Source organism: Anguilla anguilla, chromosome 6 (genome assembly GCF_013347855.1).
Source record: "Anguilla anguilla isolate fAngAng1 chromosome 6, fAngAng1.pri, whole genome shotgun sequence".
Lineage (NCBI taxonomy): Eukaryota > Metazoa > Chordata > Actinopteri > Anguilliformes > Anguillidae > Anguilla > Anguilla anguilla.
The window spans coordinates 35,903,079-35,920,569 of NC_049206.1; the positions used below are offsets into that span (position 1 = coordinate 35,903,079).

General features: G+C 42.6%; 2 protein-coding genes across 5 annotated transcripts in view; one reads left to right on the forward strand and one right to left on the reverse strand.

Moving 5' to 3' along the window:
* The window catches only part of LOC118230618 (gephyrin), a 396,841-nt gene that overhangs the window by 266,449 nt on the left and 112,901 nt on the right, over positions 1-17,491 (reverse strand). The gene's annotated exons all lie outside the window — the stretch shown is intronic.
* Positions 9,945-16,020, forward strand: LOC118230619. Its single transcript, XM_035423786.1, has 2 exons — positions 9,945-10,318; positions 13,798-16,020. Exons 1-2 carry the CDS (start codon positions 10,272-10,274, stop codon positions 16,004-16,006), a joined length of 2,256 nt encoding a protein of 751 aa, XP_035279677.1. The 5' UTR covers positions 9,945-10,271; the 3' UTR covers positions 16,007-16,020.

A 17,491-nucleotide genomic window follows, 5' to 3' on the forward strand; every position in this document is an offset into this window, starting at 1 on the left:
TTTTTAAAAGCAAGACCGGAAGCCGGAGGAACGGGAGGAGCGTCGGTGAGAAAACGGCTAAAAAAAACCCTGTCTGTTTAATGTTTGTGCGGGAAAAAGCCAAGGGCTTAAATAAAAGAGCACGGAAGTACTAGTAACGGAAACAGTGTCTCCCGTGAGTGTGTTTTGGACTAGGAGGGGTGGCACTCTTTTGCCACAAAAGGCTTTGTCCCAAACGTTGTGAAGCTCACTGCATGCTGCTTATTTTTCTGTCTGCCTACTACACAAATATATACACAGGCTACAAAAAATGCTATCAAGGGTGACCTACAAACAGGCTATTCAAGGACTTGCCAATTGCTGTAGTTCCTCAAACTCAGGTTCTGGAAGGGAAGGCTGCAGTGCCTGCAGTTGTTTGCAGTTTCCTTGAAATCAGTGGCCAATTAAGGTCTTGAAAACAAGGTATTTCGGCGCCAATGAGTGACTTTGCTATTTCAGTGTTGAAACACACCAAAAACCAGCAGACACTGTGGCCTACAGTACCTAGCAGGCGTCTTACTTTCAAACCAGAAATGGTTGCTAACTCCACATCAGGGGTCTGACACTTCACAGTGTGCAGTAAAATGTTCAGCATTAAATCAACTATTTCAGAGTATATATGGTCCGTATTGGACTCATATGTACTCTGTTACCCTTGCTGCAGTGTAGAGCCGCGTTTCCACCGCAGGAACTATACCCCGGAACTAGGAACCTTTTGATGAACTCAGTGCATTTCCACCGCAGGAACTAGAGCTTTATTTTACCCCCCAAAAGGTTCCTGCTCGGGGGGTAGTACTTTCCGAAAGTACAGGAACCTTTTGGGTGGAGCTTGCAGCGCTGAACATTTCTGATTGGTCGAGTACTCGCATCATTTTTTTGTGTTTTTTGTTTTCAGGCGCCATGTTTAAAAATATGCAGGCGCAAACCAATTTATTTTCATAATAACTTCAAATCAAACTTGTATGTTATGCGGCGCAGTAGCCCACTTTTGGTTATAGCCTGCCAACGTCTTGGAATTATAACGTGTGCTCTTCTGCTCTTTTCTTGCTTTAGTATTCGTTTTATAAAATGCTAAGCATTCGTGCTGGGACAGCATATTGCGTACTAAAACATTCAAACCGATTAATTCGGTTGCTGAATATTTTCTTCCGGATTTTCTTTGTTAGCCATTGTAATTGACTCAAAACGTTTGATACAGTTATGTGAGGTATGCGGTAGTTCTGCGTAATTAACATTGGTGATACAGCACACTTCGCTGCTCGGCTTAGCAGTAACTTCGAAGGAAAGCAAACGGTGGCTGTACCACTACTAATTTACATTTTCACGCAAGTCCGAGTTTTCGTTCTATTCTTGTCATTTTGCGATTAGCCTATATGGAATTGACGACGAGAAAGTAATCAAACAGCAAATTGTTTACAACGTGTACAGAAGAAATCATATGACAGATGGACCGACGACAACGTCGCTTTTTCATACGTCAGTGGGCTAATTTGCCTAATCTTCGCGGTACTTTAGACCCCGGTGGAAACGCAGACAACCATTGGCTGAAGGAACCTTTTAGTTCCTGGTAAAGTAGTTCCGGGTAATTTTGGTGGAAACGCGGCTTAAGTAACCATTTCTGGTGTGAAAGTCCTCTTCAACAAAACAACTCCAGCAACCAACCCCCCTCACCCTACGCGGACATGCAACTTTGAAGTAAGTAATTACAACTAGGATGGCAGGTATGTTAACCCACCAAGTTACACCTTGGTGGGGCAGCATTCCCTATACCTATACAGCACAAAGAGGTTGGCACTTTTACGGGTTTTCTTTAGAAATAACCACAGTGACTACAGACTCTCAGCCCTTTATAACATTAACGTCTGTACCTTCTTACTTCATGTCAACAGACAGAATTCTCAAATAACTTCACACATTCACACAATGAAGCACCAAACTTGTTTTGTTTTTGTGTTTTTTCCAAAAAAAACACAAACTGTTTTTTGCCAGATTACAGATCACAAATGCTCCAAGCGCACAAAGAATACTTCCCATTGGACAATTAGCTACATCAGTCAATAAAAACATCAGATATACACGCAAAATGGACATGTGTGCTGCACACACGTTCTTAAAAAACTTTGCCACCCCCACAGCCAGTTCGCTAATAGCTCATTGATAATGCCTATGAGACTTTTGGATAAGTGAGCGGAAAATGTTCAAATCCCACCTCAGACTCGTTACACTGGCTTGCTTGCTTAATAATTGGGTAAAAAAAAACATTGATATTGTTTTTGCAACTGTATAATCTTTCTGGGAAACTCATTTGTATTTCTGAAATACATTCTCTACCACACTCTTAAAACCAGAAACACTTGTCTACCTTCTTTAAAAGAACAAGTAAACAACAACATTAAAGTCCTATCTGACAGTTAACACTTCAACCGTGAGACCCAGGAGCAAAGCAGAACAATGTTACCGCTGCTCTTATTTTAACAGGAAAGGAGAGGAAAATACATTTTAAGGACAAGCTGAAAATAGGGACATGCTTGTTATAGATTACTTTTTTGTGTGTATTTCAGTGAAATGTACATCTATAAACGGTTATTCAACTAACTTTGTGGACAGACTGTGAAACTTAACAATAGTCAGTTTTGAGTACAGTCTAACGTCATCCATGTTAGTTTCACTTAGGATATAGGGGATAAATGTAACGCATCATAAATGTAACATGGTAAATTACTTTTTGTTCACTGCTGCTACAGTCCTCATTTGAGGATTGTATACGTGCAATTTTGTCCTATACATAATAATTAATGGAAAAGAAACAGCATTTACCACATGCTATTTTGCTATTTGGTTTTGTGTTTGTTTTTAATGCAAAGAGAATTGTTTTAAATTAGAATATATTCAAGGAAAATAGAGTGTTACAGTGATTACATCTTTTTGTGGGCCAACTCTGGAGTCACTTCTGCCTTGGGTTCCCTCGGCAAATTTCCCATTCATTTTTCCATAGGCATTTCATTTTCTGTAGAAAATAAGGTCTGTGGTATGTCGAAGAGAGTTTCACATACAAGAAATTACACCTCATTAATATCTCAACCGTGAATTTAGAAGCAGTTATGTGCTTTAAATAAATAAGTTGCTAAAAAGTTTCTATGTTGAAACTACAACTGTTGTCACATGCAGGCGGGCTAGTATGGAAACTTGAGTGGCAGTTGCCTGACACCATGATATGTTAACAAAAATAGTTATTAATTATTCAACGGTTTTTACTGACAGAGGTCAAAGTGTGCAATGATTTAAAAATGATAATAAATCACTTAGCAGGTTTTGGTAATGGCCAGGTGCGAATGTCTCGCACTCTCCTCTGACATGCATTTGAGCTACTGTATGTCGACCTTCTAATTTAATTAATTCATTAATTAATCCCACTATCTGTGGTCTGTTGCTGCTGTTTCAATGTCATTAAAATCATTTTTCCTGAAATATATTGGCTTGTGCAAATGTATCGTCAATTGATTCTCAGTAGCATTGGATCCTACAGTAGCCTACAGTGTGAATATAGTTTATTCCACCGAATATTTGATGTTGGATCGTTCAGTTGCTAAACAGCCTGCCAGAGGAGAGACAGACACATTTGTATCTGCATTTTGTTAGGTTAGGGTGATAAAACAAACAAAAACGACTTCACACTTCTCTCACGAAAGAGTTGACCAGCCGTGTTTTGGTATGGCTATCTTCGCAGGTTCTGTATCTTCACTGGGCAGTGGTCAAAAGAAAACGTGTTTTCACACGTGCAATGATTTTAAAAATGGTACTCCATTTTTAGAACTCCACCTCCAACATATTTTCAGTTTTTCAAACAAATTGAGACTGCTTTTCTCGGTGTGATGGTAATACTCTTGATAATTCCGATACAACTGTTTTGAAATTGATTCAGTTTGAAGAACTAATTATTTCAAGAACACAGTTTCACAACATACGGTTTCAAAAAAATTGGTTTATTAAGGTTAAATAAAATTATCTAGGTTAATTAAGACAAATTAATAACTTAATATTCTGGGGTGGCAAACTCATAACAAGATGAATTGAATGGAAAACGGAAAATAAGTTTACATTTTATTTTTACAGTGTACAGACAAAGTAATTACAAAAAGTGAAGTAAAAAAGAGAATAGGTAAAACAAATCTCTTTACATTTCCTCAGACATAGAAAAACAGTCTGGTCTTCCTCAGGAGTTCATTAACCCAGTCAATGAACATCCTGGTCTCACATTCACTGAAGCCATGAAACTTCTCTGCCAAGACGTTCAGCAAGTATTCTTGTAGGTTTCTTGACAGCTCCCACTTCCCGCCTGTACCCGTCCAATTGGTGTTGCAACACCAAGAGTAATATTTCTCTGTGTCGACTGCAGCTTGGAACAGGAAACAGCCGTAACAATTGGAGTGCCCACCGGATAGCTGGCTTATCCTGCGCTCTCTCAGCTGGGATGACCATGTCGGGATGCTGTCTCTTGAGTCAACTGAGCAGTGTTGGCGGATATGGTGGAGAGGCTGACATGAGCAAGGTTGCTGCAGTTGCTGGTGCTGGCGGGGTCCGTGCAGCTGCCAGCTCCTATGCCAGTTTCTGGTTCACTGCCACCAGCTCTACGACCTGATTCTGTATATCAGCCTGCAGAGATGTAATCTCTACCTGGTGTCGCTCTGCCATGGCAGAAAACATTGCTGCTGCTACCAGCTACGCTGTTTTCAGGGCCAGCAAGAGAGACAGGTCTTCCTCCTTGCTGACTTTTGTTGCAGAGTACAGTTGCCAGTAATCGTTAAAATAAAATAACAATAAAAAACTGTCAAGGAAATGGGTATGGTTCATGAGCAAAATTAGCTTATAAAATTTTAGTTGTTCAATCAAAAAAAAAAACGAACAGTTTTTTAGCAACAAAACGCTTGGCTGGAGTGGGTGACTGCCCTTAGCAGGGCAGGAGCACTGACAGACTTTGGGTCTGTTTTCTGGCACTGCCATTCTGCGTCGCCTGTAAAAACTCTTTGTTTCCATTAGGTTGCAGGGTATGCTAGTAATTACATAATGACAGTGATGGTGATGGTGATGATTAATAGCTCCAGGTAGGCTACCTTATATTACAGGCATATCAATCTGGACTCCACCCACCTGCAAGGACCCGGTTGAGACCACCCTGACCTACACCACCTACTGTACAAGCTATAAAAGGAGTATAAAAGGTGATGTCCTATTATTATCTGTTCTGTATGACCTATAGCCTACATCAAGCTTTCATTGCACAAGACTCTTGTTCACAGATGAAAATGGCTAAGATCAACATGCGAACAAGCATATCCATCATAAAAGCATGCGGGAAAGGGGTTACTCAACTTATATTGAGTTTTTTTAACACCCATACGTTCAACCAACACCAAAAAAATGATAAACCTCTTAATTAGTAGGCTAGCTGGCAAGTATTTACTATCACAAACAAGTAATAACTATAAAGTCTCCTTTTTCACCATAGTTAAGAAAGAACGATGACAAGATGTTGCTGGCTGTAACATATTCTACCTAGGAGAACCTCCTTGTGGTACAACATTGACATTTTCATCACAAACAAGCAGTTTTGGCTGCTGGTTGACGGCTGGGTCAGACCACGGTTACCAGGTTCAGTTGTTCTCTAACCTAAATGTAGATATGGCATCTAAAAATGCAGCTAAAAGCACAAACAGCACAATTCCTTCAGCAAGTGACATTTCAGTGACGTTTCCTTCTGATGTCTACGACGGCCATTGCGACCATGACATCTATTTTGCCTTTTTGTATAGCCATTTCCGTGGATAAATTTGCATTTATTATTTTTTTCTGTTAAAAAGATTTAACTCGTATCCAGGGAGATAGCCAACTACTTAAAAGTTAGATGACATTTGTAGCTGTTTACTAATACGATCACATTTCAGGCTGGAAAATAACCCTGATTAATCAAAGAAACTGTTTTATAATTTTTATTGCCTCCAGATGTATTCAGGTGGCAGCGTCAGCATAGCAACGGATGCTGTAACGAAACTTAAAGTACGTCACAATGGCTGTAACAGGATGGCAGGCCGTTTTAACATTTAATCGAACCACACTCCTATCTGTAATTACATTTCAGATATCCATAATAGCATTTCTCCTAGTCAAAATTGTATTCTCACTAGTCAGAATGGTAATTGACTAGTAAAAATGTCATTTTGGATATGTACAATTTCAATTTTACTAGGAAAAATACAATTGTGGACATCTGTATAAATATTGTGGATATCCATAATTGCAATTCTTCCTATCCAGAATGCAATTCTGGATATCCAAAAAGATAATAATAAATGCCAATCAAATTTTTTTGTGATAGTACCCTTTTAATGCACATACATTTCAAAATAGCAACTTGTTAGAAACTTACTTTTCAAAAGCACATAACAGCTTAGAAATGAATGGTTGCGATATGAATGGGTGTAATTTAATGGGTGTGGAACAAAACATGAGGCTTTTGTTGACCACCAACATTATTTTCGGCAGAAAACGAAATCACTATGGGAAAAAAGCATTGGAAATCTGCCGAGGGAACCCATGGCGGAAGAAATGTCCGGGGTTGGCCTACAAAAAGACGTCATCACTGTAACACTCTATACCTATGCACACCAAACAAATTCACATGGAAATAAAACCAATAAATGCCTAGGCTAAATAAACCAATATATGTGCAAATGACTAACGAATACATGCCTGTATCAAACCAATATACATCACAACCAAACCAATAGATATGCAAATAGAAACCAATATATGTATGAATGACTAACAAATACATACAAATAGCAAACCAATATAAATGACAATCAAACCAATAGATATGCAAATAGAAAACCAATATATGAATGAATGACTAACCAATACATGCAAATAGCTAACCAATATAAATGTGAAGCAAACCAATAGATTTGTAAATACCAAATCAATATATAAGCAGCAATAACAAACCAATATTTGCGTGAATGACTAACCAATGTGTGTCTATCAAACCAATATCTGTGAAGTAAACCAATATAGATGACAATCAAACCAATAAATGTTGTAGGATATGTAGTGTTTAGATTTTGGCCTTAGAGAGGGAAACAGTGGCCCTGTTGAGACCTGTACTTTGTATCCAGATATATCCAGATTGTGTCTAGATTCTGTCGAGACGGATGTCAGTTCACACCTGGCATCTGAATGCGTCTTCACATGCCTCTCGAGTGACCACTTGTGATCGGATCTCACTTCCCCGCTCATAAGCACGTACATCATTTCCGTTTGCAAAGACCAAATCCGTTGTTTTTAACCGGCGGGCAGCAATGCACTACTTGTGCCTAGTCTGCCGGAAATTTAAAGAAGAAGTTTGCAAAGACCTCAGCGCACGGGCAAAATCAAAACAAAAGCAGACTGGGTCTATTCCTTGGCGTGTTCCAGGCAAACCAAATCGCTCAAGATGTTTGATGCACTGGTAATATGTCTCCATGTGCTTTTCAAAATTTTCAAACGTTGTGGACAAAACCAGCTTAAACGATTTGAGAACCAACCAAAATGATACAGTTCTCCAGAAAACAATGTCAAACAGGTCTATCAGCAAACATATAGCTTAGCTATGCCCAGAAGTCCTCAATAATAATAGTATTTTCCAAGAAATTACAAAAAATCGTAGACAACGTTTATTTAGGTGCAGTGTCTGATACCACAGAGTGAATGCGTAAGTGAATGCGATAATAAGAACATTTTCGGCTACGCTGGCTTATAAAACGCTATTCCAAAAGCAAAATTATACATGTTATACATTGTTAGAAAGCTTATACTCTCACCTACTGAATAAATGAATTGTCAATCAAGTCAGACTGCACTAAAAAGGGCGACAACGCCGTGAACAACACGTGGTTGTCGGACAAGCAAGGATTAATAAAAAATATGTTCATTTTCTGAATCCAGCGGTTCCAACAGTTAATATACTTGTTAAAATGTTCAGTACTCTGAATACTGAACCAAGTGATATTGCATGCTAGAACCCCTCACTTAACCTACATGTAAATATATATTTTATTAGATTTAATTTAATAACTATGTTTAAAATTATCAATTAAATCGCCAAATTCTTTGATAGGTCAGTCTACAGAAAACCTTGCCAAAGTATCACCCACTTCCAGTATAAGCGCCACAAGGAAACCAGCTAAAAACACACAACCTAGGAACCACCATCAAAATAAAAAGAGGAAAACTCTTCTTCTTCCAGGCTCCGAAACCAAACACAACACAACAACCTTTTTCCTGTGGCAATCTTAAATACCTTACCCAGCATGGCTTGAGGATGTTTGCCCTGATTGGGTGATGCCGGGTTAAGGTTTAGGAGAGAAGGGAAGGGGGGTCAGACTAATTTATGGCAAGGACTGGCCTACCTAAAGAGTGCATTCAGTCTTAAAAAGGACATGGGAAAGGGAAATGTTAGGCATGTAGGGTCTCCGACCCCCGATATGGTGTCCTGTGTCATCTGGTTTGTCTCTTCGGAGGGGGTGAGACCCATAGATTGTCTGCCTAGATTAGGGTATCAGTGGATTTTATATTGCCCTAATCACATTTGCTTTGATGCTTGTGTAAGGCCCACGGGAACAGGCACAGAGTGGAATTTACTCTCTGACTGTCGTAAAGCAATTCGCCAGGTGCAGAGTCTGATATTGTCGGGACAGAGTGACCCGTAAGACCTTGGCATCTGGTTTTGCGACAGTTAACAGGTGACACCTCTTTTCTATGGGAAAGCAAGTCTAAAATTATCCCAACGTCCTGGAGGTTTCAGATGGCAAGTAATAAAATCACATGATGGAAATGGGGCAAATTGCTCAGGACAGTTGAGGGATAGTCACAGTGCCCTCACCTGGTGTCACTGGGTAACTTGTCTCCCAACCTTCATAAGGAGAGAAATTTACTCACGCACACTTTTTGTTGGGAAATAAATCCAGATTTGGGTCAAATACATTGATACACTACACTATGCAATCTTGATACACTGTGGAAAGACACTGAGAGTTGACAGTTGGTTCATGTAAAAGATTGTACAGTTATTTCATGTTTTTCAGAGTTTTCATGACAATCACGAGAACAAATATTCATATTTGGTATGGTTTTTATGGTCTCTGTGCGAGTGATGCTCTGGTTTAGGTTTTAAAACCAGTAAACCTAGAGAAAATCTATTTTAATAAATTTGGAAGTCAACTGTATTTTTTGGACACTCCTCCTGGTAAATCCATCTGTCTGATCCTGTCTGAACCAAATTCCAATCTTCCCCCTTCCAAGTAAATTTATGGTTTTATGAGCCTTTTGTGGCGACATCCACCTGCCTGCGCTGGGTTCTTATAGGAGAGGAACAGGGCCCTCTGGGAATCTGCAATCAGACTTCCCACACAAGACTCTTTCTGTGTGTAGACTGCTGTCAGGTATGCTCATCTTTATCTTTGATATGATGTACTTTTATTGTTTTACTATTTTCTAAATTCTGAAACGACAAATTGATTATTTTAAGTGTATAACCTACCTGACATTAAAACTGTTAATGACTTGATTTGTGTGGTCTTGGTCAATGTTTCGTTCTTGTAAAAGCCCTCTAAGTCGGTTTCCCCCAATTATGACTAGGGAACTGCCCGTTGGACTTGTTTGATCACCAAGTTTTCAGTTAAGGCGGGACCGTCAGCAGAACCAAGTTGATCCTGGGATGACCAATATTGGCCCTTTCGGAGTCCCTGAACCTTAATTAGGTTATACTCCCCATGAGGGAAATCTCACAACCGCTGTGTCGTCTGCAAACAGCTAGTTAAATTGTCGTTACGGGCGTATCCGCGGTGCGTACCGGGTGAAACTGCGTTGACCCTCGGTGTAGAACTTCAGACGAACTGAGGTCCATTCTAAATCAAGCCTAAATTCTAATTTGGAACATAACTTATTAATTAATATGGAGTCAGATATAACGAGTAAGATCAGCGGGGATAGTAAAACATAGATACAGTATTCACAGGCTGCTTAAAGAATAACCTTTTTCCAACAGCAACAGAGGAAGACATTCTGCATAAACCTTCACTCCGAACTATTTCCCTCCTTGGTGTAGTTTCGAGAGCCTACATTTTGGTGACCTCGACGTGATCTGATTGCTGTCTGTGGTTTTTGCCTGCGTGACCACTTTCGTAAGACGACAACTTCCTGTCCTACTGTACATTGATATGAGGTTTGGCGTCGCTGTCGTTCTGTTCTACTTCCAGCTGTGGTGGTAAGTACAGTCTTTACTACTTTTTAGAAAGTGTTGAGGGAAAGATAAAACACCATACAGACACATTTGTAGAACGGGTCGACATACCCAATTAATAGACCGGAGACGTAGAAATCCGGTGGGGATTTAATAATTTTAACTGTACCATGGAGTGTGAGGGATTCGATAGCGGCAGTGTAGACCAGGAGGTCATGGAGATAATGCGGAAATACGGATTTGTGATTCATTGTCTTGAAAAACAAATTGAAATAAGAACTGAAAGGGCTGCAAAACAGCGCCCTCCGGGAAACAGCATTATGTCTATATCCACTGCAGATCCCATCCAGCAATTGATTAGCAAACATAGCGATGTTTGGGCCAATCATGAACATGATTGTGGCCTTGTGGACTTTGAAGTTGGTATTGAGGGGGATCCACCTCCCCCCAAAAGCAATACCGCATTAAACCAGAGGCGGAGGCCGCGGTACATGAAATAGTTAAACAACTCGAAATAAGAGGTATTGTTCGGCGGTGCAGCTCAACCGCTAACTCTCCCTGTCTACCGGTGCCAAAGCCAAATGGTAAATGGCGTCTCTGTATTGATTATCAGCGTCTCAATCATGTACTGCCCAGGGCCACAGCTATTGTGGCAAACCCATCTACTATCTTGACTCAGATATCAACCGATGCGTGCTGGTTTACTGTTCTGGACATCAAAAATGGCTTTTGGTCCCTTAAAGTTAAGCGAAGGGACCAGTGGAAATTGGCATTTACTGTTAATCAGATTCAGTACACCTGGGAAAGAATGCCACAGGGATACCACAATAGTCCAGCCATTTTCCATAGAGCAGTAGCTGATGTTTTGGGACCGCTGCTGGCAACAGGTGATGTCATCCATTATGTGGATGACATCCTAGTGGCGACGGGGGGATCACTCGAGGATCACCTCCAAGTAGTAGACACAGTAGTACAGACCCTGGGGAAGGCAGGATTTAAGCTTAATAAAGAGAAGGCGCAACTTGCGCAAAAAGAAGTCCACTATTTAGGCTACACCCTTAGTCAAAATCACCGTGCTTTGACGGAGGACAGGCGTAAAAGTATTGCGGAACTACCCCGACCCTACACTTTAAATGCGTTACAAAAAGTGTTGGGAACAGCTAATTATCTACGTGATTTCATCCCGGATTTTGCTGAAACTGCGGCCCCGTTGTACAGCCTGTTAAAAGGGAAATCTAAGCCATCCGATGTGCTTGAATGGACTGAGGAGCACGATGCTGCATTTACAGCTTTGAAACAGCGTTTGTGCGTGGCTCCGGCATTAGGTTTGCCTAATCCGTCTAAACCATTTCATATTCAGGTGGATGCGCACGCAAATACACTTAGTGGCGTGTTAGCTCAAGAGCATGGGGGGTTGTTGCGTCCAATTGCATACTACAGTCGCAAAAAATCTCCAGTCGAGCAGGGATTTGACCCATGTACGCAGCACGTCCTTGCAGTTCATTGGATGTTAACAACAACAGAACCTATTGTGGGGTTTCAACCTGTTGTTGTGCACACAATGCACACACCGGTTCGAATGCTGATGCAGGGCCAAATCAAAGGCGTATCATCTCACAGGTTAGCAAGATGGCTAACTGATATTCAAGCGCGTGAGATCACGGTAGAAAACAACCGAATCCTATCGCATCTGCTTGGGGACATAGAAGGTCAGCCGCACATATGTGAACCGAGACCAGAGGTGCAAAGCCCGGTCGGTGAGGTAGAACTGCCTGGTCAGACCCGAGCGTATATTGATGGCTCGCGGTTCTGGAGTGAGGGCTGATTTCATACGGGATGTGCGGTCTGGGTCCCTCAGGACAACTCTAAAAATAGCCAACAGTTATTATTTAAGTTGTCTCCTAGGATGTCAGCACAGGAAGCTGAGCTTGTCGCGTTGCTAGAAGCCATTAAAGCCCACCCCGAATCGTTATGCGTATATACTGATAGCCGCTATGCGTTCGGGGTGGTGCATGATTTCATGGCTCAGTGGCAACTGCGCAAGTTTCTCACGGCTGCCGGAGCGCCGATAAAACATTTTAATATTGTTACTGCGATATGGCAAGCGACTCAGGACCGCAAAGCTCCCCTTTCAGTAATTAAAGTGCGAGCGCACATTACAAAAAATCCAGATGTGCATGAAAAAAATAACAGCATTGCTGATCACCTAGCTAAATTAGCTGCTTCATGCGGTGATGACTGGCAGCAGGAGACTTCATTGGGCCCTGCTGTGAGTGCGATTCAGGTTACTCCCTTTGACCTCAAGCAATATCAGCAGGAGCTGTGGGAGGAGGGGGATGAACTCATACCACACTTAAAGCAGGACCAGCTGGTGACAGTCGAAGAGGGCATAGTGCTACGGGATGGTAGATATGTCGTTCCTGCTAGTCTTCAAAAACCAATCATCGCAATGTACCATGAATATGCACATGTGGCAGCTGATAAAACAATCAAATTGATAAAGCGGTACTTCTGGTGGCCGCAGATGTCTTTGGATGTTAAGCAATGGTGTGATTCATGTCTTGTGTGTGCCACTGTCAACCAGGGTAAGCGTGGTCGCATGAACCTGCGGCGGCCAGACCCTCCAAAAGGGCCATGGGAGTCCCTCCAGTTAGATTTCATTAGTCCGCTTCCCAGTGCCAAGGGGGGGTATCGCTATTGCCTCGTGATCATTGATAAATTCTCCAAATGGGTTGAAGCAATTCCCACACGTAATAACACCGCGAATACTGTGGCACGAGTGCTGGCGAACCAGATTATCCCCCTCTGGGGAGCGCCGATGCAAATTGAATCTGATCAGGGGACTCATTTCATGGGCCAGGTGACTAAAGACATGTGCAAGATGTTGAATATAAAGCAAAAACTGCATATCCCTTACAGACCTCAGAGCTCCGGAATGGTTGAGCGGGTGAACCGCACAATTAAAGAGGGCATTGCCAAACAAATGGCACAGCACCAGAATGGGTGGATTGAGGCTCTGCCCACCGTCCTGACCGTCTTAAGGGCTACACCCTCCAAAGCTACAGGCATTAGCCCATATGAGCTTATGACCGGGAGGGTGATGAAACTGCCCATTGACCCAGCAATTTCCCCTGCCGACCTGGGACCGTTGGTGCGGATAAAACAGCAGGTGGTGCTGGCTCAACTGCAGGAGCGGCTCAAGATGCTACATGCTCAGGCTGCGCTGAGACAGCAGCAGTCTGACCTGCAGAATGAGCGTCAGTTTAACCCCACCTCTGAAACTAAATTTACAGAGGGGGACATGATCATGGTACGAGTCTTTGTGAAGCAAGACGCTTTTGCTCCCCGATGGCATGGGCCATATGAAGTGAAAGCTGTCTGCAACAGCTGTATAGCCGTGACCATCCGGGGGAAGCTAAAGTGGTACCACATGTCCCAATGTAAATTGTTCAAAGGTGCTGAAAAGAATTAACCGTGTTTCCTTTGTGTCTTTCCCATTCTAGGCTTGCTGCAGCAATCCCATGGGTGCCGGATACCAGGAGGGTGTCAGGGGACTCATGTGTGAAGCTGGGGCAGCGTATCCTCCTGAACTACCATCTGAAATGTGGGAGATGGGTGTGGCGATATTTTAAGGGGCCATCCACACCTCATATCACCATACCGCTAAGGGAACCAGTTACATGGCCTCCCGGGATAGCACCGGAACCAAATTGTGCCGCAAAAATTTGCTGTAGGTCAGGTTCCACCCATCTCCCATCCAGGACAGTAACTGGCTACACACTTTTGCAGCCCATAAAATTCACACAACCCAACACCACAGCCTGGTACAAGCTTAAAGAGTACCCAGGCGCTGACATTGGCAGCTTACATCTGCTACATTATGAAAATAACCATGGCTTAGATCCAAAAAAGTGCTACCGCACGATGGATCTAGAGCCGAGCACCTATCGATGCACCCATACCGAGCCACATAATCAAACACACATAGGATACACAGAGTTAATTTTCAATGTAACCTCCTCCTCTATTAACGACCGCAGTGGACTTAAAGCCTTCATCTGGACCAGCCGAAAGGAGGGGACATACTGCGTGGGGCGATGCGAGGCTAGTCTGGAGACTTACACCAGTCCCCAGAACTGCACTTGGACTCGGCATCATTGTTTTAATTTAACCACCTGCGGATATCACAAGCCCACGCAGTGTCCTAAGACCTACCCTCTCCCTCCTGGTGGTCTCATTAAGGGAAATGTAAACAAAACCTTATTACATGACGTGAATCTTGTAATGGCGCATGTTAGTTACAATATCTCGAACATCCTGTCAGCTTATGTAACCCATTGTGACATAAAGGACAAAACATATGCATGGCTGCAGGCACGGCTCGATGATTTAGTTTCTGATTATAAAGGCAGACTTGCCGTTCAAATTCCACCCGTACGCTCTAAGCGAGACTTGTTCGGAGATGTTACAGGTCTTTTCGGTTCAGGTAACTCTATTGCAAACACCTATAAAATAACCAAACAATCTCAATACTCAGCATGGTTGGCAAATCAAGTGGCCACTGGTTTCCAACACCTCACTAATAGCAATGAGAATATCATTAAGGCTGTAAGGTCCGAAGCGCAGGCGCTTCTTGCCATCAGCCATTCATTATTCAATCAGACCCGTACCATCGAGCGTGCCTTAGCCTGCAGAACATATGCTCAGGATCTGTTTACTGCTGCCAGACAAGAGATTTTAGACCTTCGTCTGCGCAAACCCCCGAGGCATGTTCTAAATGATTTGATCGAAACTTTAGACCTGCACAGGTGGATTGTGTCAGAAAAAATGAAAGACATAAAGCATGCCGAATTATTGACAACTTTTATGATGTACACAGGGACTGAATGTGTGGGATGTATTGGGTTCTTTGTTTCTTTTCCTTTAATTCACCCAGAACAGGTGTACCCAAATTCCACTACCATACGCTCTATCGGCGTAGTAGTGAAGAATCAGATTCTAAAATTAGATCACCTTACCGGGTATATCACTATGAGGGGCACAGAGACCATATTCACCACTCGCATGTGTTGTCATGAAACCTCTAGCTATATCATCTGTACCTGTAACACCTTACAACCTTTTTCTCCCAATGATACCAAAATCATTAGTGTGCAGTCTTTGCATGGCCACGCTGACGCTATCCAGGTTTCCCACACACAATGGTGCGTCATCAGCGAGATGAACTCTTTCTCATATGGAGGTCTGACCTGTCCAGCAAACCACACTTTCTGCTTGGAAGTGACGGAAGATTTGGCCATGGGTCAGATCAACATTCTAGGCCGAGTTCCACTGGAGGTAGACGTCTCCCCGTGGTGGGAGGACACATTCTACGAACAAGGAACGCGGGCCCTGACTGACCTAATGAGTTTGGTAGAACAGATCATCCGTGACACCAATTACCACATCAACCAGGCCCAGGTGGAGGTGAATCTGGCCAAAAGAACAGCAGAGATCCTGGCCAGCTCCTCTACCCGGTCCGCCCAGGACGCGTACACCTGGTGGGATTGGGTGTTCCGAGGGTGCGTCATCGCTAGCGCAGTCATCTTTACCATCACCCTGGTTCAATGCTGTTATTTTCGACACCTAATACACTCTCTGCGCACCTCCACTCATGCTGCTTTGGTTCTCAGCCCCCTCCAGTTGCCAGCGAGGCCGGGCTTGAGACCATAAACACCGGACCTGGACTGCTGTCAAAGTCGGGCATTTTCAGTGACCCCTGGGACAGCGTTCTGTTTGTCCCACGGGCCAGAGAGGGGAATCTGTAAGGCCCACGGGAACAGGCATAGAGTGGAATTTCCTCTCTGACTGTCGTAAAGCAATTCGCCAGGTGCAGAGTCTGATATTGTCGGGACAGAGTGACCCGTAAGACCTTGGCATCTGGTTTTGCGACAGTTAACAGGTGACACCTCTTTTCTATGGGAAAGCAAGTCTAAAATTATCCCAACGTCCTGGAGGTTTCAGATGGCAAGTAATAAAATCACATGATGGAAATGGGGCAAATTGCTCAGGACAGTTGAGGGATAGTCACAGTGCCCTCACCTGGTGTCACTGGGTAACTTGTCTCCCAACCTTCATAAGGAGAGAAATTTACTCACGCACACTTTTTGTTGGGAAATAAATCCAGATTTGGGTCAAATACATTGATACACTACACTATGCAATCTTGATACACTGTGGAAAGACACTGAGAGTTGACAGTTGGTTCATGTAAAAGATTGTACAGTTATTTCATGTTTTTCAGAGTTTTCATGACAATCACGAGAACAAATATTCATATTTGGTATGGTTTTTATGGTCTCTGTGCGAGTGATGCTCTGGTTTAGGTTTTAAAACCAGCAAACCTAGAGAAAATCTATTTTAATAAATTTGGAAGTCAACTGTATTTTTTGGACACTCCTCCTGGTAAATCCATCTGTCTGATCCTGTCTGAACCAAATTCCAATCTTCCCCCTTCCAAGTAAATTTATGGTTTTATGAGCCTTTTGTGGCGACATCCACCTGCCTGCGCTGGGTTCTTATAGGAGAGGAACAGGGCCCTGTGGGAATCTGCAATCAGACTTCCCACACAAGACTCTTTCTGTGTGTAGACTGCTGTCAGGTATGCTCATCTTTATCTTTGATATGATGTACTTTTATTGTTTTACTATTTTCTAAATTCTGAAACGACAAATTGATTATTTTAAGTGTATAACCTACCTGACATTAAAACTGTTAATGACTTGATTTGTGTGGTCTTGGTCAATGTTTCGTTCTTGTAAAAGCCCTCTAAGTCGGTTTCCCCCAATTATGACTAGGGAACTGCCCGTTGGACTTGTTTGATCACCAAGTTTTCAGTTAAGGCGGGACCGTCAGCAGAACCAAGTTGATCCTGGGATGACCAATATTGGCCCTTTCGGAGTCCCTGAACCTTAATTAGGTTATACTCCCCATGAGGGAAATCTCACAACCGCTGTGTCGTCTGCAAACAGCTAGTTAAATTGTCGTTACGGGCGTATCCGCGGTGCGTACCGGGTGAAACTGCGTTGACCCTCGGTGTAGAACTTCAGACGAACTGAGGTCCATTCTAAATCAAGCCTAAATTCTAATTTGGAACATAACTTATTAATTAATATGGAGTCAGATATAACGAGTAAGATCAGCGGGGATAGTAAAACA